This window comes from Salmo trutta, unplaced genomic scaffold (genome assembly GCF_901001165.1).
Source record: "Salmo trutta unplaced genomic scaffold, fSalTru1.1, whole genome shotgun sequence".
NCBI lineage: Eukaryota > Metazoa > Chordata > Actinopteri > Salmoniformes > Salmonidae > Salmo > Salmo trutta.
Window position 1 is genome coordinate 103,559 of NW_021822521.1, and position 23,846 is coordinate 127,404.

The 23,846-nt window shown below is 43.9% G+C and overlaps 2 protein-coding genes across 4 annotated transcripts in view; one reads left to right on the plus strand and one right to left on the minus strand.

Moving 5' to 3' along the window:
• The window catches only part of LOC115182481 (39S ribosomal protein L13, mitochondrial), a 33,630-nt gene extending 18,912 nt beyond the window's left edge, over positions 1-14,718 (plus strand). The window contains exon 7 of the mRNA XM_029744084.1: positions 14,537-14,718. Within this exon, the coding sequence (XP_029599944.1) occupies positions 14,537-14,561 (25 nt within the window). The 3' untranslated portion in view covers positions 14,562-14,718. The remainder of the gene's footprint in view (positions 1-14,536) is intronic.
• A 6,364-nt stretch (positions 14,719-21,082) lies between these two features.
• LOC115182477 (collagen alpha-1(XIV) chain) overlaps positions 21,083-23,846 on the minus strand; it is a 161,616-nt gene continuing 158,852 nt past the window's right edge. For 2 of the 3 annotated variants that reach the window (XM_029744076.1, XM_029744078.1), the window contains exons 43-44: positions 23,042-23,197; positions 21,083-21,297 (exon numbers count right to left, since the gene is read on the minus strand). In XM_029744076.1, coding sequence (XP_029599936.1) covers positions 21,263-21,297; positions 23,042-23,197 — 191 coding nt within the window. In that variant the 3' untranslated portion in view covers positions 21,083-21,262. The remainder of the gene's footprint in view (positions 21,298-23,041; positions 23,198-23,846) is intronic. The other variant, XM_029744077.1, reaches the window with a different exon arrangement.

The window sequence follows — 23,846 nt, forward strand, 5'->3', positions numbered from 1 at the left end:
GCCTGGTTTATAGAGGAACAGATACATTTAGAACAGACTGGTTTATAGAGGAACAGACACATTTAGAACAGACTGGTTTATAGAGGAACAGACACATTTAGAACAACCTGGTTTATAGAGGAACAGACACATTTAGAACAGACTGGTTTATAGAGGAACAGCCTGGTTTATAGAGGAACAGACACATTTAGAACAGCCTGGTTTATAGAGGAACAGCCTGGTTTATAGAGGAACAGACACATTTAGAACAGACTGGTTTATAGAGGAACAGCCTGGTTTATAGAGGAACAGACACATTTAGAACAGTCTGGTTTATAGAGGAACAGACACATTTAGAACAGCCTGGTTTATAGAGGAACAGACACATTTAGAACACCCTGGTTTATAGAGGAACAGACACATTTAGAACAGCCTGGTTTATAGAGGAACAGCCTGGTTTATAGAGGAACAGACACATTTAGAACAGCCTGGTGTATAGAGGAACAGACACATTTAGAACACCCTGGTTTATAGAGGAACAGACACATTTAGAACAGCCTGGTTTATAGAGGAACAGACACATTTAGAACACCCTGGTTTATAGAGGAACAGACTGGTTTATAGAGGAACAGACACATTTAGAACAGCCTGGTTTATAGAGGAACAGACTGGTTTATAGAGGAACAGACTGGTTTATAGAGGAACAGACTGGTTTATAGAGGAACAGACTGGTTTATAGAGGAACAGCCTGGTTTATAGAGGAACAGACACATTTAGAACAGCCTGGTTTATAGAGGAACAGTCACATTTAGAACAGCCTGGTTTATAGAGGAACAGCCTGGTTTATAGAGGAACAGACACATTTAGAACAGCCTGATTTATAGAGGAACAGACACATTTAGAACACCCTGGTTTATAGAGGAACAGACACATTTAGAACAGCCTGGTTTATAGAGGAACAGACACATTTAGAACAGCCTGGTTTATAGAGGAACAGCCTGGTTTATAGAGGAACAGCCTGGTTTATAGTGGAACAGCCTAGTTTATAGTGGAACAGACTGGTTTATAGACACATACCATAGTTCTATTACAGACTGCTGTGATCCTTCAGTCATGGCACTGATCCATTGTTCCTCAGTCCACAGCCTGCTATTCATATCAGCCGTGACGCAGTTAAATGCCTTATGATACTGCTCTCTACAAGAGCGGACAAATCTCTAAGCATTTTATCACCTAAATGCTACGCTAGCTTTAGCTTACCACAAACATTCAAATAACTAGTAGAAACCCAAAATAATGATTTAGTGAAGAACGGGATAAAACATTTTTGTGTGTGTTCGTGTGAAACCTACTTCTGTGCCGGTAAGTAAGGATGGTAACAGTATAGCACCGTGTTCCTGTGGTCTTTATTGATGTGAGAAACGGGTTCTTGTTACCGGGCTGACAAATGATTCCATTATGATAAAGAGCACGGCATGTTGAAACGTGATCGGTCACGGTCCTATAGAGTTAAGTAAGGGTGTGGCTCAATGAGGGGTAATGGTGGTCTGGGCCAGGGACTGACCTCTCATTAAAAAAACACAGACAGACAGACAGAAAGACAGACAGACAGACAGACAGACAGACAGACAGACAGACAGACAGGCAGGCAGACAGGCAGAAAGACAGACAGACAGACAGACAGACAGACAGACAGACAGACAGAAAGACAGGCAGGCAGGCAGACAGACAGACAGACAGACAGACAGACAGACAGACAGACAGACAGACAGACAGACAGACAGACCAGTTCAAACACTGATACCCCACGTGTGTTAATACACTTAAGATCGTTCCTTTTTAAAGTTGTATTGAAGTACTATAGAAGTACTCTGTAATTGAATTCATGCTAACTTTTTATGAGGCCAGTAATTCATCCCAATGAGCAGTGGAACTGAGGAGGGTTTTAGAGAGCAGTATGTTTATATGGGTTCTCTCTCTAATAACCACAGCAGTGATTGGTCAGGACGACCCTACGGAGCGTGTCCATTAAAACATATCATACAGGAAGTACTGACGTGATAATGAGACGGCCAGAACAGCCACTACATTACTTCCTGTCTGTAATTGAAGGAAATGGGAGTTTTCAATCTGATAGAAAACTGTGAAATTCCAGAATTACGTGACATAATTCTTGTAGTGTAATGTTTTGCCTACTGGGTGGGGAGTTTGTTGTGTCCGTGTTTGATTCTGATCACACATACTCAAATGGGCTGCAGCTATAACTCGCTTGGAATAACACAGAAGTGAGAAATGAAGCTTAACAGTGACTTGATGTAGTGTTTATAGGGTGTTAACTGGTGTAGTGGTTACAGAGAGTTAACTGGTGTAGTGGTTACAGGGTGTTAACTGGTGTAGGGTAGGGGGCTGAAAAGCGTGCCCGGAGTAAACTGCCTGCTACTCAGTCCCAGAAGCTAAGATATGCATATTATTAGTAGATGTGGATAGAAAACACTCTGAAGTTTCTAAAACTGTTTGAATGATGTCTGTGAGTATAACAGAACTCATATGGCAGGCAAAAACCTGAGGAAAAAATCCAACCATGAAGTGTGGAAATCTGAGGTTTGTAGTTATTCAAGTGATTCCCTATCCAGTATACAGTGTCAATGGGGTCATTTTGCACTTCCTAAGGCTTCCACTGGATGTCAACAGTCTTCAGAACGTTGTTTCATGCTTCTACTGTGAATGGGGAGAGAATAAGAGCATATGGAGTCAGATGACTGAGAAAATGACATGGCACTCCCGTGAGAGTTAGCTGTGTTCCTTTTCTTTTTTGAAGACAAAGGAATCGTCCAGTTGGAATATTATGGAAGATTTATGATAAAAACATCCTAAAGATTGATTCAATACATCGTTTGACATGTTTCTACGAGCTGTAATATAACTTTTTTGACGATTCGTCTGAACTAACTGCGCGAGCACAGTGGATTTGAATAACTCGACTGAACGCGCAAACAAAAAGGAGATATTTGGACGTAAAGTATGGACTTCATCGAAACAAATGAACATTTATTGTGGAACTGGGATGCCTGGGAGTGCATTCCGATGAAGATCATCAAAGGTAAGTGAATATTTATAATGCTATTTCTGAGTTTTGTTGACTCCACAAAATGGCGCGTTTGGTTTTGTGACTGAGCGCCGTACCCAGATTATTTCAAAGTGTGCTTTCGCTGTAAATCTTTTTTGAAATCTGACACAGCGGTTGCATTAAGGAGAAGTGTATCTATAATTCTTTGAATAAGAGTTGAATATTTTATCAACGTTTATGATGAGTATTTCTGTAAATGTATGTGCTCATTCACCGGAAGTTTTGGGAGGCAAAACATTTCTGAACATTACACGCCAATGTAAAATGTTTTTTTTTTATATAAATATTCACTTTATCGAGCAAAACATACATGTATTGCTCGATAAAGTACACGCTAGCGTCCCACATACGCCAGAGAGGTTAACTGGTGTAGTGGTTACAGGGCGTTAACTGGTGTAGTGGTTACAGGGCGTTAACAGGAGGAGACTGAGAACTGAGTCGGCGGTGTCTGTGTGTGAGAATAGAGGAGTGTTTGGCCGCCAGCACTGAGGAGAGAAATCACTCTTCTAGTTGGTTTCCACAGCAGGAGAGGAGAATAGAACTATCACAATAACGACTACTGTACTTAGTCCTAGTTCTATAGCTAGGATAGCATCATGTTGTTGATGTTCAATAGCTAGGATAGCATCATGTTGTTGATATCCTAGTTCTATAGCTAGGATAGCATCATGTTGTTGTTGTTCTAGTTCTATAGCTAGGATAGCATCATGTTGTTGATGTCCTAGTTCTATAGCTAGGATAGCATCATGTTGTTGATGTTCTATAGCTAGGATAGCATCATGTTGTTGATGTTCTATAGCTAGGATAGCATCATGTTGTTGATGTTATATAGCTAGGATAGCATCATGTTGTTGATGTTCTATAGCTAGGATAGCATCATGTTGTTGATGTTCTATAGCTAGGATAGCATCATGTTGTTGTTGTTCTAGTTCTATAGCTAGGATAGCATCATGTTGTTGATGTCCTAGTTCTATAGCTAGGATAGCATCATGTTGTTGATGTTCTATAGCTAGGATAGCATCATGTTGTTGATGTCCTAGTTCTATAGCTAGGATAGCATCATGTTGTTGATGTTCTATAGCTAGGATAGCATCATGTTGTTGATGTTCTATAGCTAGGATAGCATCATGTTGTTGATGTCCTAGTTCTATAGCTAGGATAGCATCATGTTGTTGATGTCCTAGTTCTATAGCTAGGATAGCATCATGTTGTTGTAGTTCTATAGCTAGGATATCATCATGTTGTTGTTGTTCTATAGCTAGGATAGCATCATGTTGTTGATGTCCTTGTTCTATAGCTAGGATAGCATCATGTTGTTGATGTTCTATAGCTAGGATAGCATCATGTTGTTGATGTTCTATAGCTAGGATAGCATCATGTTGTTGATGTTCTATAGCTAGGATAGCATCATGTTGTTGATGTCCTAGTTCTATAGCTAGGATAGCATCATGTTGTTGATGTCCTAGTTCTATAGCTAGGATAGCATCATGTTGTTGTAGTTCTATAGCTAGGATAGCATCATGTTGTTGTTGTTCTATAGCTAGGATAGCATCATGTTGTTGATGTCCTTGTTCTATAGCTAGGATAGCATCATGTTGTTGATGTTCTATAGCTAGTATAGCATCATGTTAGTGATGTCCTAGTTCTATAGCTAGTATAGCATCATGTTGTTGTTGTCCTAGTTCTATAGCTAGGATAGCATCATGTTGTTGTTGTTCTAGTTCTATAGCTAGGATAGCATCATGTTGTTGATGTTCTATAGCTAGGATAGCATCATTATGTTGATGTCCTAGTTCTATAGCTAGGATATCATCATGTTGTTGTTGTTGTTGTTCTAGTTCTACAGCTAGGATAGCATCATGTTGTTGTTGTTCTAGTTCTATAGCTAGGATAGCATCATGTTGTTGATGTCCTAGTTCTATAGCTAGGATAGCATCATGTTGTTGATGTTCTATAGCTAGGATGGCATCATGTTGTTGATCTAGTTCTATAGCTAAGATAGCATCATGTTGTTGTAGTTCTATAGCTAGGATAGCATCATGTTGTTGTTGTTCTATAGCTAGGATAGCATCATGTTGTTGATGTCCTAGTTCTATAGCTAGGATAGCATCATGTTGTTGATGTCCTAGTTCTATAGCTAGGATAGCATCATGTTGTTGATGTCCTAGTTCTATAGCTAGGATAGCATCATGTTGTTGATGTCCTAGTTCTATAGCTAGGATAGCATCATGTTGTTGTTGTCCTAGTTCTATAGCTAGGATAGCATCATGTTGTTGATGTCCTAGTTCTATAGCTAGGATAGCATCATATTGTTGATGTTCTATAGCTAGGATAGCATCATGTTGTTTATGTCCTAGTTCTATAGCTATGATAGCATCATGTTGTTGATGTCCTAGTTCTATAGCTAGGATAGCATCATGCTGTTGATGTTCTATAGCTAGGATAGCATCATGCTGTTGATGTCCTAGTTCTATAGCTAGGATAGCATCATGTTGTTGTTGTCCTAGTTCTATAGCTAGGATAGCATCATGTTGTTGATGTTCTATAGCTAGGATAGCATCATGTTGTTGATGTCCTAGTTCTATAGCTAGGATAGCATCATGTTGTTGATGTTCTATAGCTAGGATAGCATCATGTTGTTGATGTCCTAGTTCTATAGCTAGGATAGCATCATGTTGTTGTTGTTCTATAGCTAGGATAGCATCATGTTGTTGATGTCCTAGTTCTATAGCTAGGATAGCATCATGTTGTTGTTGTTCTATAGCTAGGATAGCATCATGTTGTTGATGTCCTAGTTCTATAGCTAGGATAGCATCATGTTGTTGATGTCCTAGTTCTATAGCTAGGATAGCATCATGTTGTTGATGTCCTAGTTCTATAGCTAGGATAGCATCATGTTGTTGATGTCCTAGTTCTATAGCTAGGATAGCATCATGTTGTTGATGTCCTAGTTCTATAGCTAGGATAGCATCATGTTGTTGATGTCCTAGTTCTATAGCTAGGATAGCATCATGTTGTTTGATGTTCTATAGCTAGTATAGCATCATGTTGTTGATGTCCTAGTTCTATAGCTAGGATAGCATCATGATGTTGTTGTCCTCGTTCTATAGCTAGGATAGCATCATGTTGTTGTTGTCCTAGTTCTATAACTAGGATAGCATCATGTTGTTGATGTTCTATATCCAGGGTAGCATCATGATGTTGTTGTCCTCGTTCTATAGCTAGGATAGCATCATGTTGTTGATGTTCTATAGCTAGTATAGCATCATGTTGTTGATGTCCTAGTTCTATAGCTAGGATAGCATCATGTTGTTGATGTCCTAGTTCTATAGCTAGGATAGCATCATGTTGTTGTTGTCCTAGTTCTATAGCTAGGATAGCATCATGTTGTTGATATCCTAGTTCTATAGCTAGGATAGCATCATGTTGTTGATGTTCTATAGCTAGGATAGCATCATGTTGTTGATGTCCTAGTTCTATAGCTAGGATAGCATCATGTTGTTGATGTTCTAGTTCTATAGCTAGGATAGCATCATGTTGTTGTTGTCCTAGTTCTATAGCTAGGATAGCATCATGTTGTTGATGTTCTATAGCTAGGATAGCATCATGTTGTTGTTGTCCTAGTTCTATAGCTAGGATAGCATCATGTTGTTGATGGCCTAGTTCTATAGCTAGGATAGCATCATGTTGTTGATGTCCTAGTTCTATAGCTAGGATAGCATCATGTTGTTGTTGTTCTATAGCTAGGATAGCATCATGTTGTTGATGTTCTAGTTCTATAGCTAGTATAGCATCATGTTGTTGTTGTCCTAGTTCTATAGCTAGGATAGCATCATGTTGTTGATGTTCTATAGCTAGGATAGCATCATGTTGTTGTTGTCCTAGTTCTATAGCTAGGATAGCATCATGTTGTTGATGTTCTAGTTCTATAGCTAGGATAGCATCATGTTGTTGATGTCCTAGTTCTATAGCTAGGATAGCATCATGTTGTTGATGTCCTAGTTCTATAGCTAGGATAGCATCATGTTGTTGATGTTCTATAGCTAGTATAGCATCATGTTGTTGATGTCCTAGTTCTATAGCTAGGATAGCATCATGTTGTTGATGTTCTATAGCTAGGATAGCATCATGTTGTTGATGTTCTATAGCTAGGATAGCATCATGTTGTTGATGTCCTAGTTCTATAGCTAGGATAGCATCATGTTGTTGATGTTCTATAGCTAGGATAGCATCATGTTGTTGTTGTCCTAGTTCTATAGCTAGGATAGCATCATGTTGTTGATGTTCTAGTTCTATAGCTAGGATAGCATCATGTTGTTGATGTCCTTGTTCTATAGCTAGGATAGCATCATGTTGTTGATGTTCTATAGCTAGGATAGCATGATGTTGTTGATGTTCTATAGCTAGGATAGCATCATGTTGTTGATGTCCTAGTTCTATAGCTAGGATAGCATCATGTTGTTGTTGTTCTAGTTCTATAGCTAGTATAGCATCGTGTTGTTGATGTTCTATAGCTAGGATAGCATCATGTTGTTGATGTTCTATAGCTAGGATAGCATCATGTTGTTGATGTCCTAGTTCTATAGCTAGGATAGCATCATGTTGTTGTTGTCCTAGTTCTATAGCTAGGATAGCATCATGTTGTTGATGTTCTATAGCTAGGATAGCATCATGTTGTTGATGTTCTATAGCTAGGATAGCATCATGTTGTTTTTGTTCTATAGCTAGGATAGCATCATGTTGTTGATGTCCTAGTTCTATAGCTAGGATAGCATCATGTTGTTGATGTCCTAGTTCTATAGCTAGGATAGCATCATGTTGTTGATGTCCTAGTTCTATAGCTAGGATAGCATCATGTTGTTGATGTTCTATAGCTAGGATAGCATGATGTTGTTGATGTTCTATAGCTAGGATAGCATCATGTTGTTGATGTCCTAGTTCTATAGCTAGGATAGCATCATGTTGTTGTTGTTCTAGTTCTATAGCTAGTATAGCATCGTGTTGTTGATGTTCTATAGCTAGGATAGCATCATGTTGTTGATGTTCTATAGCTAGGATAGCATCATGTTGTTGATGTCCTAGTTCTATAGCTAGGATAGCATCATGTTGTTGTTGTCCTAGTTCTATAGCTAGGATAGCATCATGTTGTTGATGTTCTATAGCTAGGATAGCATCATGTTGTTTTTGTTCTATAGCTAGGATAGCATCATGTTGTTGATGTCCTAGTTCTATAGCTAGGATAGCATCATGTTGTTGATGTCCTAGTTCTATAGCTAGGATAGCATCATGTTGTTGATGTCCTAGTTGCAATTTGTCTCATTGTCATCCCTCTGCAATCTACAGAGCTGGGTCTACTCTAAGCTAAGGCAAGCTCTATGATTTGTGGAATCCACTCTGAATAGTGGCTGGTTTTTGCTCAGACATTCTCACTGACTGCCTCTGTGGCTCAGTGTAAACAATCTCTGAATAAATAGTCTGGTTAGATTTGCAAGCCCCGGTAAGCCTAATGGAAATGGGATTGGCATTATCATAAATATGTATTTACCTCATGTAGTCCGTGGCGGGTTGAGACAGCCAGGCCCACTATATTCTCCTCCAGGGGTGATGTATGATGTGTCTCAGTGAGTAGCCCTGCCCCTGATTCAGTGGCACTTTTCCACTTTTGTTAATGTGGTGAGGCACGATGCCCAGCCAAGGCTACGGTGCCAGGCTCAGTCACTGTGAGGGATGGTCTGCCAGCCTCCCTGCCCTGAAACATAGCCTGCTATACTGTGGCCTTCATTTCTAACCCACTGTGAGCTATACTGTAGCTAGGGAGGCTGCCTCACTGTGAAGGATGGTTAGCTAGACCTGCCCTGAACCACAGGCTGCTATACTGTGGCCTCACTGTGAAGGATGGCTAGCTAGACCTGCCCTGAACCACAGGCTGATATACTGTGGCCTCACTGTGAAGGATGGCTTGCTAGACCTGCCCTGAACTACAGGCTGCTATACTGTGGCCTCACTGTGAAGGATGGCTAGCTAGACCTGCCCTGAACCACAGGCTGCTAGACTGTGGCCTCACTGTGAAGGATGGATCACTAGACCTGCCCTGAACCGCAGGCTGCTATACTGTGGCCTCACTGTGAAGGATGGATCACTAGACCTGCCCTGAAACGCAGGCTGCTATACTGTGGCCTCACTGTGAAGGATGGATCGCTAGACCTGCCCTGAACCACAGGCTGCTATACTGTGGCCTCACTGTGAAGGATGGCTAGCTAGACCTGCCCTGAACCACAGGCTGCTATACTGTGGCCTCACTGTGAAGGATGGCTAGCTAGACCTGCCCTGAACCACAGGCTGCTATACTGTGGCCTCACTGTGAAGGATGGCTAGCTAGACCTGCCCTGAACCACAGGCTGCTATACTGTGGCCTCACTGTGAAGGATGGCTAGCTAGACCTGCCCTGAACCACAGGCTGCTAGACTGTGGCCTCACTGTGAAGGATGGATCACTAGACCTGCCCTGAACCGCAGGCTGCTATACTGTGGCCTCACTGTGAAGGATGGATCACTAGACCTGCCCTGAAACGCAGGCTGCTATACTGTGGCCTCACTGTGAAGGATGGATCGCTAGACCTGCCCTGAACCACAGGCTGCTATACTGTGGCCTCACTGTGAAGGATGGCTAGCTAGACCTGCCCTGAACCACAGGCTGCTATACTGTGGCCTCACTGTGAAGGATGGATCACTAGATCTGCCCTGAACCACAGGCTGCTATACTGTGGCCTCACTGTGAAGGATGGATCACTAGACCTGCCCTGAAACGCAGGCTGCTATACTGTGGCCTCACTGTGAAGGATGGATCGCTAGACCTGCCCTGAACCACAGGCTGCTATACTGTGGCCTCACTGTGAAGGATGGATCGCTAGACCTACCCTGAAACGCAGGCTGCTATACTGTGGCCTCACTGTGAAGGATGGCTCGCTAGACCTGCCCTGAAACGCAGGCTGCTATAGCTATAGGCTGCCTTTGTTTCTCCAGAGAGAGGGATGGCCAGTCAAGCAGGCTTGAATCATAGGCATTCCTACCCTGTGAGCTATAGCCAGGTCTGATCCATAGGCTACTCTGGCCTGTCTTCTCCATGGTGAGATATAGCCAGGTCTGATCCATAGGCTACTCTGGCCTGTCTTCTCCATGGTGAGATATAGCCAGGTCTGATTGATAGTCTATACTACTCCACTGCAAGCCCGAATGGGCCTACCTCTGCACTATGAGTGGGTTTTGAGTTGGAAGGTTGGGAGAGGTTCGGGGGATTGCAATGTATATGTCATTCATAAAACACTGTAGATTAAACAGTTTACTGTTGGCACGGTGACATTTCATCCTGCTATTCACCCCTTCATCCCTCCTCTATTCACCACTTCATCCCTCCTCTATTCACCCCTTCATCCCTCCTCTACTCACCCCTTCATCCCTCCTCTACTCATCCCTCCTCTATTCACCACTTCATCCCTCCTCTATTCAGCCCTTCATCCCTCCTCTACTCACCCCTTCATCCCTCCTCTACTCACCCCTTCATCCCTCCTCTATTCACCCCTTCATCCCTCCTCTACTCACCCCTCCATCCTACCTCTACTCACTCCTCTACTCACCCCTTCATCCCTCTACTCACCCCTTCATCCCTCTACTCCCCCCTTCATCCCTCTATTCACCCCTTCATCCCTCCTCTACTCACCCCTTCATCCCTCCTCTACTCACCCCTTCATCCCTCCTCTACTCACCCCTTCATCCCTCCTCTACTCATCCCTCCTCTACTCACCCCTTCATCCCTCCTCTATTCACCCCTTCATCCCTCCTCTACTCACCCCTTCATCCCTCCTCTACTCACCCCTTCATCCCTCCTCTACTCACCCCTTCATCCCTCCTCTACTCATCCCTCCTCTCTTCACCCCTTCATCCCTCCTCTATTCACCCCTTCATCCCTCCTCTATTCACCCCTTCATCCCTCCTCTACTCATCCCTCCTCTCTTCACCCCTTCATCCCTCCTCTATTCACCCCTTCATCCCTCCTCTACTCACCCCTTCATCCCTCCTCTACTCACCCCTTCATCCCTCCTCTACTCATCCCTCCTCTACTCACCCCTTCATCCCTCCTCTACTCATCCCTCCTCTACTCACCCCTTCATCCCTCCTCTATTCACCCCTTCATCCCTCCTCTACTCACCCCTTCATCCCTCCTCTATTCACCCCTTCATCCCTCCTCTACTCATCCCTCCTCTATTCACCCCTTCATCCCTCCTCTACTCATCCCTCCTCTATTCACCCCTTCATCCCTCCTCTACTCACCCCTTCATCCCACCTCTACTCACTCCTCTACTCACCCCTTCATCCCTCCTCTACTCACCCCTTCATCCCTCCTCTACTCACCCCTTCATCCCTCCTCTACTCATCCCTCCTCTATTCACCCCTTCATCCCTCTATTCACCCCTTCATCCCTCCTCTACTAACCCCTTCATCCCTCTACTCACCCCTTCATCCCTCTATTCACCCCTTCATCCCTCCTCCCTTCACCCCTCCTCTATTCCCCTACATAGGAGGGAACGAGGATCCCCACAGACGTACAGTCACTAACTATAGAAAGGATATACCTTTAACCGTTCGTGTTTTCCCAGTTGATTGCCTTTCCGTCTGGAATGTATATGTATTAAATTCATGTTTTTCCAGCCTGATCTATATAATCCTCCATTTCAAAGTGAAAAGGGAAGCGGGTGAAAAGCCCGTCTAAACATATGTATCATACTTATAAGGTAGCCTACATTTCAATCAACACTAACCCTGTAGCTAACCCAGATCACTCAAATTAATCACATTCATGGACTTTCTTTTTTTGGTTAGCGAGAAATATTTTCCAAAAGAAGATTAAATTGACTTTTCTCACGACCCTCCCGTTTTCCATCCAGTGAGGAAATGTAGCCTTTTATTTAATTCCCCTCACTTTGCGTGCGCATGTCATCAATCCCAAGTTAATTGTCCCAATCCTACCCTTCTCATGACATTACACAAAGGCCGTGTCCCAAAGGGCACCCTTTTCCCTATGTAGTGCCCTACTTTTGACCTGGGCCCTTTATAAAGGGAACATGGTGCCATTTTGGAACGTGTCATTCAAGGTAAGAGCAGAACATGTGTCCTAAAGCTGTATTTTCTAATTGTATGTGTTTTTTATGCAGCTGAGAAGTGCTGTTTTTAATACGAAGACCAACTTAAAGGAGGAGACTTTATGAAACTTGTTAACAATCCTTTTAAAGATGTTTTTTCTTCTTGCCAAAGACTTGAGCATAGACGGTCCTTTTCTTTGAAATGAAAAGGTTGAGATGAATAGTGTGATGTCTGGTGGGTGGAACATCACCTCAGGTGGTTGCCATTTTAAAATAGGGAGTCGCCTACAAGTTCTTTACAGTAACACTGTGTTCAACACTCAACATTCACTACAGAAAGAAAACTCCAAAGGGACAATAACATTTTTTACATTTTTTTTTTACATTTTAGTCATTTAGCAGACACTCTTATCCAGAGTGACTTACAGTAGTGAATGCATACATTTCATACATTTTTTTTTCTTCTGTGCTGGCCCCCCGTGGGAATCGAACCCACAACCCTGGTGTTGCAAACACCATGCTCTACCAACTGAGCTACAGGGAAGGCAAAATGGAATTGATGATAGAACACATTTTAATTATCAAGACACAAGACTTGGAAACAAAACAGTGATTTATCTGTCAACCTCTCTATAAAGATGGGAATCTGAGTAAAAAGAGGGAATCTGTTTGAGGCAACAACTCCACTTTGTAAACTACATTTCCCATAGTACTCTGCTCATCAGTGTATCTCACCCTAGCAGTCATCAGTATATAGTCCTGTCAGGACACTGTCAGCCCTAGCAGTCATCAGTATATAGTCCTGTCAGGACACTGTCCACCCTAGCAGTCATCAGTATATAGTCCTGTCAGGACACTGTCCACCCTAGCAGTCATCAGTATATAGCCCTGTCAGGACACTGTCCACCCTAGCAGTCATCAGTATATAGTCCTGTCAGGACACTGTCCACCCTAGCAGTCATCAGTATATAGTCCTGTCAGGACACTGTCCACCCTAGCAGTCATCAGTATATAGTCTTGTCAGGACACTGTCCACCCTAGCAGTCATCAGTATATAGTCTTGTCAGGACACTGTCCACCCTAGCAGTCATTAGTATATAGTCCTGTCAGGACACTGTCCGCCCTAGCAGTCATCCTTATGTAGTCCTGTCAGGACACTGTCCACCCTAGCAGTCATCAGTATATATAGTCTTGTCAGGACACTGTCCGCCCTAGCAGTCATCAGTATATAGTCTTGTGGACACTGTCAGCCCTAGCAGTCATCAGTATATAGTCCTGTCAGGACACTGTCAGCCCTAGCAGTCATCAGTATATAGTCTTGTCAGGACACTGTCAGCCCTAGCAGTCATCAGTATATAGTCCTGTCAGGACACTGTCCGCCCAAGCAGTCATCAGTATATAGTCCTGTCAGGACACTGTCCGCCCTAGCAGTCATCAGTATATAGTCCTGTCAGGACACTGTCCGCCCTAGCAGTCATCAGTATATAGTCCTGTCAGGACACTGTCCGCCCTAGCAGTCATCAGTATATAGTCCTGTCAGGACACTGTCCACCCTAGCAGTCATCAGTATATAGTCCTGTCAGGACACTGTCCACCCTAGCAGTCATCAGTATATAGCCCTGTCAGGACACTGTCAGCCCTAGCAGTCATCAGTATATAGTCTTGTCAGGACACTGTCCACCCTAGCAGTCATCAGTATATAGTCCTGTCAGGACACTGTCCACCCTAGCAGTCATCAGTATATAGTTCTGTCAGGACACTGTCAGCCCTAGCTGTCATCAGTATATAGTCTTGTCAGGACACTCAGCCCTAGCAGTCATCCTTATGTAGTCCTGTCAGGATACTGTATTGTGATAAATGATGTTTCTCTGTTTACTGATCTAATCTTAAGAACCAATCAGTGAGTCCATTCAGGCCTGGAATTCCAGCGATGTAATTGACCTCGGGTGATGTTCAAGGTCAAACCAATCCTGGCCCTTTTTATTAAAGACCTAGTTGATATTCACTGACTGACATCACATCAACACTCACCAGGCACTCGACATAGTCTCAATCTAATACCATCAACACATACTAATGTAATACAATATAAAGTTGTTTGTTGTGAATAGTAGAGCTACTTTACTTAGTAATAACTGTCTTCTGTTTTGCTTTAAGACCGTATTGCATATATGATACTTACCATGGTGATATTTCATCCAACCTTATATTATACAAGTTATTCCTATTGAGATGACATCTATGTTGCTGTTCTACGTGACTGATCTGTAATGTACGTGTTGTTCTATCTACAGACCTGAAGACTACAGGATGAAGTGATCCATCAGAAGGCTGTTGCTAGGCTTCTTCTTCTTCTGTCCTGTTACTGTCCTGCCATTTACATCTGGCTTTTGGTTTAGAACATCCAGGTGACATTTACTGTACACGCCACAAACCTTTTATGTTGTACAAAATAAACTAGTTCTCTTGTCAAGCGTTTTTGTTTTTCGTGAGAATAAATCATGATGTATATTTCATTCTCTCTGTGGTGAAAGTTTGGATGGATTTTCGTGTGTTTCATTCAACCTCAGCTGAAGTGAGATGGCATTAATTGGGTGAGACCCAAACAGTCCCCTATTCCCTGTATAGTGCACTACTTTAGACCAGGACCAATAAAGGGCCCTTGGGGCTCTGATCAAAAGTAGTGCACTATACAGGGAATAGGGAGCCAGTTGGGACTCAGGCAACGGCTGCGGTCAGCTGCCTTTCGTTCTGTTGTATTTTAGAGAATATTAAAGTGGAGATTCTTTGCCTACCAGCCACAGACCATTTCTGCAGTCTCTTCTGAAGTCTGATCTCTCCTCTAATTCGACCACACTTCGACCTTAATTGATTTCAGATGCCTCTGAGACCTTTTTATAATGCCAGCATAGCCTTTTGATGTCTGGTGGCCCCTCAGGAAACCATTGTGGAAATGTACCTCAACAGTAAGCGTGATACTATAGTCACTGGGCTCTTTTTAGACTGGGGAGTCGGCAACGTTTTATAGTTTGGCTTCACTGGTGTTTACCACAGACAGCAGCACTGTCTGGCACACTGTGTTGACTGGACTCAAGTGGTCCTGTTCAAATGAAGCCAGATTTACCTGTCAAGACAACCCATTTTGGCTGTTACAGGGAAAATGTCTGATGGAGTCGTTGATGGAGTCCTGCTGTTCTTTTGAAAGAAGAAACCTATTGTTTGTAGTATGCAGTGAGACAACTGAACTTATATCAGTGGAGCCTCTTCAGAGGAGGACCAACCTCAGTGAATTTCATAAAAATGTCAATTGTAAAAAAACATTTTTTTAAGTTATCCTTTTTAGATAAAACTATGCTAAATATATGCACGTCACCAAATAATTTATTAAAACACACTGTTTTGCAATGGTTTACAGTAGCCTCAGCAGCACTCTGTAGGGAAGCACCATGGTGCAGCCAGAGGACAGCTAGGTTCCCTCCTCTGTGTATATTGACTTCAATACAAAACCTAGGAGGCTCATGGTTCTCACCCCCTTCCATAGACTTACACAGCAATTATGACAACTTCTGGACGACGTCCTCCAACCTATCAGAGCTCTTGCAGCATGAACTGACGTTGTCAGGATCAGAGAATAAATCTGGTTCTGAAAGCATAAGCTACAGCTAGTTAGCACTGCAGTGCATACAATACGGTGAGTAGTTGACTCAAAGAGAGAGAGTGTTTTTCAATTTCACTTACTTAGCTAGCAAATGCAGCTAGCTAGTTTAACCTACTCAAACACCCTGCTCAAACAGAGGGATGCTATGTTAGCTAGCTGGCTATCCCACACAACACTGGAACTCTTCTAAGTCAAGGTAAACTTCTGGTTTTACAAATGTATTGTCAACGGGGCCCGCCAGTGTAACTGCTAAACTGCTAACTGACTGTATACTGTAAAGTTACTGCATGATTGTAGCGGGTTTACTAATGCGTTACTAATAGTTCTATTAGCTTTGTTTACTAGGACGATACTTTGGCTAATACGGTGACAACGATGTAGGCTGTGTGTAGCAGCTATGACATGGTTTGGCTTGGAAAGGTTTTTTCGCCTGGTCACATACAGCTGATGTGTTGTGCATTGAAGTCCACAAACGAAGGGAAAAGGTGAGAGGAGGAGGAGAGAGTGTAGATGTGGGAAAGAATACAACGTGGCTGCTATGAATGTGAACTGTGTTTACATGTGAACAGCGGTGTATTCATTCCACCGATTCTGTTGGAAAACCATTTCTTAAACGGGACGAAACGGGGATAAACATACCTGAATTTGTCCAATAAAAACTCTCGTTTGCAACTGTTGGACTAATGATTACACCCTAGATCAGCTAGATGCAGGCAAGAGTGTTCAAGGAGGTAATGAATATGTCACTGTCTGTCCAAACATTTTCTCTCGACCTGTGTGCACCTACATTGTAATCTTTCATTCATAGACTAGGTTGTATCAACCTCATGATGGGTGTTACCTAAACCTATCACTGTTACGTTGAACTGGGTGAATGGAATATGAATGACAGTCATCCAATATGCTGTAATAGAAATAAGGCCGTGCTCATGAGAAAATAAATGGTCCTCTCTCATCGTCAACTGCACCAACCGCCACTGACTTATACCTAGTTCTCACAGGCCCTACTGTGGTGGACAGTGAGTCACTTCAATCAGACAACAGAACTTATACCTAGTTCTAACAGGCCCTACTGTGGTGGACAGTGAGTCACTTCAATCAGACAACAGAACTTATACCTAGTTCTAACAGGCCCTACTGTGGTGGACAGTGAGTCACTTCAATCAGACAACAGAACTTATACCTAGTTCTAACAGGCCCTACTGTGGTGGACAGTGAGTCACTTCAATCAGACAACAGAACTTATACCTAGTTCTAACAGGCCCTACTGTGGTGGACAGTGAGTCACTTCAATCAGACAACAGAACTTATACCTAGTTCTAACAGGCCCTACTGTGGTGGACAGTGAGTCACTTCAATCAGACAACAGAACTTATACCTAGTTCTAACAGGCCCTACTGTGGTGGACAGTGAGTCACTTCAATCAGACAACAGAACTTATACCTAGTTCTAACAGGCCATACTGTGGTGGACAGTGAGTCACTTCAATCAGACAACAGAACTTATACCTAGTTCTCACAGGCCCTACTGTGGTGGACAGTGAGTCACTTCAATCAGACAACAGAACTTATACCTAGTTCTAACAGGCCCTACTGTGGTGGACAGTGAGTCACTTCAATCAGACAACAGAACTTATACCTAGTTCTAACAGGCCATACTGTGGTGGACAGTGAGTCACTTCAATCAGACAACAGAACTTATACCTAGTTCTCACAGACCCTACTAATCAAACACCGAGCTACAGAACAGTTCACTGTTGTATTACAGTTTTATTGGTTATAAAACAAATAATAAAGTATAAATAAATAACTTCCTAACTCAGTTTCTAAGGTTTGGTGGTCTGATGAGACATTTCAATGGTACCTGTTAGTTCTCCATTCGGCATTCCATTTCTGTCCAAAAACACAAATTAGACCACAGGCCTAACTATATTCAACACTCTCCTCACAGTGGACGGGCACCACGTTGCATAATCATCATAATAATAACAACAACAACAATAACAACAAATTGGAAAGGCAATAAGGAAAACATTAAACTTCAGATTTGTGGAGCTCATCACAAGTCCTTCTAGCACCTTCTCTGTCGTTGCCTGTGACGAGTAAGCGTAGCTAACACCTAGTCGGACAAGACCAAGTCCATGTCAATGAACAATGCGATAACAGTACGACTGGACAGAACGCGTGAGAGTCTTACAATAGCTGTAGTTTTCTTTGATAGGACGGTGGTTAAAGTTTAGTTCCTCAATGTTTAGGCATACTTAATCGTACAATAACAGTGGGGGGAAGGCTGCTTCAACAGAGGTCACAACGTATCATATTAAATCAAGAAGAGAGGCCACTGTACACAAATACTGAGAAATCATTGTGAGAACTGGCTTGACAACTTAAAGATTGAGGGTAAAGTCAACATGGAAGCACTATAATGTAAATGACACATGGTTACAAAGATCTGACAGCCTGTACAAATGTCATCCATTCATAATCTCAAATTACAAAAAGATGTTTGACTTATTACACATCAACCCAAAGACACAGTCCAGTAATTCTCAATGCGCTGGCTCAAAGGCTGCATGCAACTTAACTAAAAAGGTAAGTGATTTTAATGTACATCACTGGGGATAGCTTCTCTTCCTCAGTCCCCCTACATCCCACACACCAGCATTTACAGAAATCAGGCACTTTTCGGATATCCTAATCTGTCAGCGCTATCATACAGGAATAGCATACAGGAGACCCTGGCTAGCGACACGGGGGCAACTGACGCATACCGAACATATTTTTGACATCTTCATTAACCCACAGGGACATAGAGAGGTGGTTGGACTGTCTGTCCTGTCTGGGCTTCTCCAATCACCTCCACCTCTCCTTCCGCATCTGCTGCAGCATCGCTCCTCTGTCCTGTCTGGGCTTCTCCAATCACCTCCACCTCTCCTTCAGTATCTGCTGCAGCATCGCTCCTCTGTCCTGTCTGGACTTCTCCAATCACCTCCACCTCTCCTTCAGTATCTGCTGCAGCATCGCTCCTCTGTCCAGTCTGTCCTGTCTGGACTTCTCCAATCACCTCCACCTCTCCTTCAGTATCTGCTGCAGCATCGCTCCTCTGTCCTGTCTGGTCTGTCTGTCCTGTCTGGGCTGTGTTAGCGGTGGCTCTTCTCTGTGTGACCACGTCTCTGGAGAAACGGCTCATCATTATCCCTGGGGACCTTAGCTCAGTGTCCTGGGAGTGGGATTGGGGTGCAGGGCGTGCAGGGGGGTGAGGGTAATTGGGCTGGTAGTACTGAGGGGGGTAGCCTCTATACCCAGCGAATGGGTCCTCTTCCTCCTCATCTTCCTCATCGTCTTCATCATCATTGTTGTAATTTCCACGGGGGTCATAACGGCCAGTGGGGTGATAGTTTTGGTAGTTGGTGTGGGGGAGTTGTACTATGGTGGGGAACATCTGGATCAATGGGGTGTCATCACTAGCAACCTCTTTCTAAACCACCACCGCTAAGTTAGCTTGTTGTCTGCGGTTAGCTTGTTGCCCGGGTTAGCATCTGGGTTAGCAGAATGACGTACAGGAGAAAGCAGACAGAGAGCCACAGGTACAATATTACTGCAGTGAGAAGAAGAACACAGTGTGTAGCCGTGGATGTATAAGACGGAGGGTGAGACACACTAGTGGGAGTAAGTGGGAGTCTGATTAGTATTTGTCATTCACAAGGACGCCTTGATCAGGAGAGAGAAGATACGCACAGGGAGGAAGGAAGATGGCGGCTGGTGGGTGGCTAGAGCAAAGCATTGTCTAGGAAACAATATCTTCTGATTCATGTCTTTTAGAAAAATCCAGATGGATTGTTTTCCAAGCGGGGTGATGCGAGGTTAGCAAGATCAACACACAATGTCTGATGACAGGCAGAGATAGATGGAGAGTGAAGCGATTGTTTGAACACAGTGGTGGTGATCTCAAGTGGTAGTGAGGGGTGAAGGGAGGGGGGTAGTGATAGTCTCTATGTGGGGAAGAAAAGAGGGGAGAGGAGAGGGTGGCTGATGGTCTCTTTATGTGGGGAGAGGAGAGGGTGGCTGATGGTCTCTATGTGGGGAGAGGAGAGGAGAGGGTGGCTGATGGTCTCTTTATGTGGGGAGAGGAGAGGGTGGCTGATGGTCTCTTTATGTGGGGAGAGGAGAGGGTGGCTGATGGTCTCTTTATGTGGGGAGAGGAGAGGGTGGCTGATGGTCTCTTTATGTGGGAGAGGAGAGGGTGGCTGATGGTCTCTTTATGTGGGGAGAGGAGAGGAGAAGGTGGCTGATGGTCTTTTTATGTGGGTAGAGGAGAGGTTGGCTGATGGTCTCTTTATGAGGGGAGGGGATAGGGTGGCTGATGGTCTCTTTATGTGGGGAGAGGAGAGGAGAGGGTGGCTGATGGTCTCTTTATGTGGGGAGAGGAGAGGAGAGGGTGGCTGATGGTCTCTTTATGTGGGGAGAGGAGAGGGTGGCTGATGGTCTCTTTATGTGGGGAGAGGAGAGGGTGGCTGATGGTCTCTTTATGTGGGGAGAGGAGAGGGTGGCTGATGGTGTCTTTATGTGGGGAGAGGAGAGGAGAAGGTGGCTGATGGTATTTTTATGTGGGTAGAGGAGAGGTTGGCTGATGGTCTCTTTATGAGGGGAGGGGATAGGGTGGCTGATGGTCTCTTTATGTGGGGAGAGGAGAGGAGAGGGTGGCTGATGGTCTCTTTATGTGGGGAGAGGAGAGGAGAGGGTGGCTGATGGTCTCTTTATGTGGGAGAGGAGAGGGTGGCTGATGGTCTCTTTATGTGGGGAGAGGAGAGGGTGGCTGATGGTCTCTTTATGTGGGGAGAGGAGAGGGTGGCTGATGGTGTCTTTATGTGGGGAGAGGAGAGGAGAAGGTGGCTGATGGTCTTTTTAAATGGGTAGAGTAGAGGTTGGCTAATGGTCTCTTTATGAGGGGAGGGGATAGGGTGGCTGATGGTCTCTTTATGTGGGGAGAGGAGAGGAGAGGGTGGTTGATGGTCTCTTTATGTGGGGAGAGGAGAGGGTGGCTGATGGTCTCTTTATGTGGGGAGAGGAGAGGGTGGCTGATGGTCTCTTTATGTGGGGAGAGGAGAGGAGAGGAGAGGGTGGCTGATGGTCTTTTTATGAGGGGAGAGGAGAGGAGAGGGTGGCTGATGGTCTTTTTATGAGGGGAGAGGAGAGGGTGGCTGATGGTCTCTTTATGTGGGGAGAGGAGAGGAGAGGGTGGCTGATGGTCTCTTTATGTGGGAGAGGAGAGGAGAGGGTGGCTGATGGTCTCTTTATGAGGAGAGGGTGGCTGATGGTCGTTTTATGCGGAGGACGGGAGTCTGGAACTAAGAGAATGTTGCTCAGTAGTCATTCTCATATTCCTGTTCCTGTCCTTCTTGAGTTAGAGCCAGAACAGAGGAGACAGACAGAGACACAGAGAAACACGTACCTTCCATCAGTACAGATACCAGACCACCAACATGCTACCATTCAAAATACCACATGGACCCACTAGTGGTTGTGCTAGTCAGTATCGCTGACTCAGACTGCTGTGTTATGGCAGCTGCTCATCAGAGCTCTGAAAGCAGACATGTACAGGCACAACATAGTGCTGGAATCTTTATTTCTCTTTCTTAATGTAAGAAAATGTCATAAAGATGTAGAACAGTGAAATGAGAGTCACACAGGATACATGGTTTTACATCCAGTATACTTACAGTATAGTAACTCAGACATGCACAAGTTGTGAGGAAGCATTTTAGGTCAAATGCGCACCACACATCGCTGTAAGAGGCACTCCCATCTTAAAGTGATACAACCCCATTTTTACCACATCTGTGGGAATGAACCAATTGTTCAATGACAAATACCTTGCCTGAATTCAATCAAAACAGCTATAGCATAATTGTCTTAGTGTTAATATCCTTTTAGACCAAGTTAGCAGTGAAGTAATAACCAGTCAGAAAGCAGGCCCACTTAGGGCTCTCGAGTGGCGCAGCGGTCTAAGGCACTACATCTCAGTGCAAGAAGCGTCACTGCAGTCCCTGGTTCGAATCCAGGCTGTATCACATCTGGGTGTGATTGGGAGTCCCATAGGGTGGGTTTGGCCGGGGGAGGCCGTCATTATAAATAAGAATTTGTTCTTAAGTTAGTTAAATAAACTAAGGACATGGTCACTCATATTAAACATTCATAGTGTGTATAAAACGTCTCACGAGAACATATGGCACAGCAAAACATTTCAATAGCTCTAAAATACTTTACGGACTTTATAGGGACAATTACAATGTCAATCTGTGTAAGATTTACCAGTCGCCAGTTAGTCAGTCACTGGGAAAATACTTTTACTAGTTGGAAAGTCAGGGGCGGAGCCAGACACTGGAGTTGTTAATGTCCTGAAATGATCTGCAATAAACATGGTCAAGTGTCTTTCATTTCATCTAATGGAAATAACACTAACTAACCACTGGGTCATTGTCCCTTCAAAATACTGGGTGGAAACAGCAGCTGACTAGAATGACAAGAGAAGACATTAGATCTGACATACAGAGCAGTTACTGTTACTCTCTCTTTCTTCATTTCTGTTTTGATTGAATTCAGGAATAGTATACACTGAGTGTACAAAACTTTAGGAACACCGGCTCTTTCTATGACATGGTGACCAGGTGAATCCAGGTGAAAGCTATGATCCCTTATTGATGTCACTTTGTTAAATCCACTTCATCAGTGTAGATGAAGGAGAGGAGACACATTAAAGAAGTATTTTTAAGCCTTGAGACAATTGAGACATGGATTGTGTGTGTGTGTCATTCAGAGGGTGAATGGGAAAGACATTTAAGTGCCTTTGAACGGGGGTAACTTGACACAACTGTGGGAAGCATTGGAGTCAACATGGGCCAGCATTCCTGTGGAACGCTTTCGACACCTTGTAGAGTCCACAACCCGACAAATTGAGGCTGTTCTGAGGGCAAAATCAATATTAGGAAGGTGTTCTTAATGTTTTGTACACTCAGTGCATAACCATACACAGTATCCATCAGATTTACTGTGGTATAAAACCCAGTTCCTCCTAGTAATCTCAGTCCTACAGTATCCAGAACTTATAGATAGGGATATCTATGTGTTCTGATGGTGGTTACCTCCAACGTTGTAGCCCAAACAGGAGTTCTGGTCGCAGTAGCCAGCAGCACCAGCAGGGCCCGTGGATCCAGGGGTGCCCGGTCGCCCTGGGGTGCCCTGGCTGCCTGGTCTACCGGCAGGACCTTGGCTGCCTGTACGGCCCTCTCCTAGAAGACCTGTGGAGGCAAGATACACAGTTAGTAACAGGATCTACATGGGACAAATTACACACCAAAAACCAGTCTCTTGCTACGGCTGACCATGTGGTAAACTGTAGAGATAAAATAATGAAAACTATGTTTTATGAATCGTCCCTCCTGTTACTTCTGCAATGACAAACTAGGATGTAAAATAGTCTGTGTGTTGTTGAGTGTCCAGACTGCAGGCAGTGTGTATAAATACGTGTGGGTTCCCTCAGAATAATGCCCTGAACCCAGATCAGACCGTTTGGATTCATTTATTATCCTACTTCTGTTGAAGTTTCCACTACAGAAGCATGTCCTTCAGCCCAGTCCCAGCCCAGTTTGACTACAGCAGTCCAGTTTGACTACAGCAGCCTAGTTTCAGTCCAGTTTGACTACAGCAGCCTAGTTTCAGTCCAGTTTGACTACAGCAGCCCAGTTTGACTACAGCAGCCCAGTTCCAGCCCAGTTTGACTACAGCAGTCCAGTTTGACTACAGCAGCCCAGTTTGACTACAGCAGCCCAGTTCCAGCCCAGTTTTACTACAGCAGTCCAGTTCCAGTCCAGTTTGACTACAGCAGTCCAGTCCCAGCCCAGTTTGACTACAGCAGTCCAGTTTTACTACAGCAGCCCAGTTTGACTA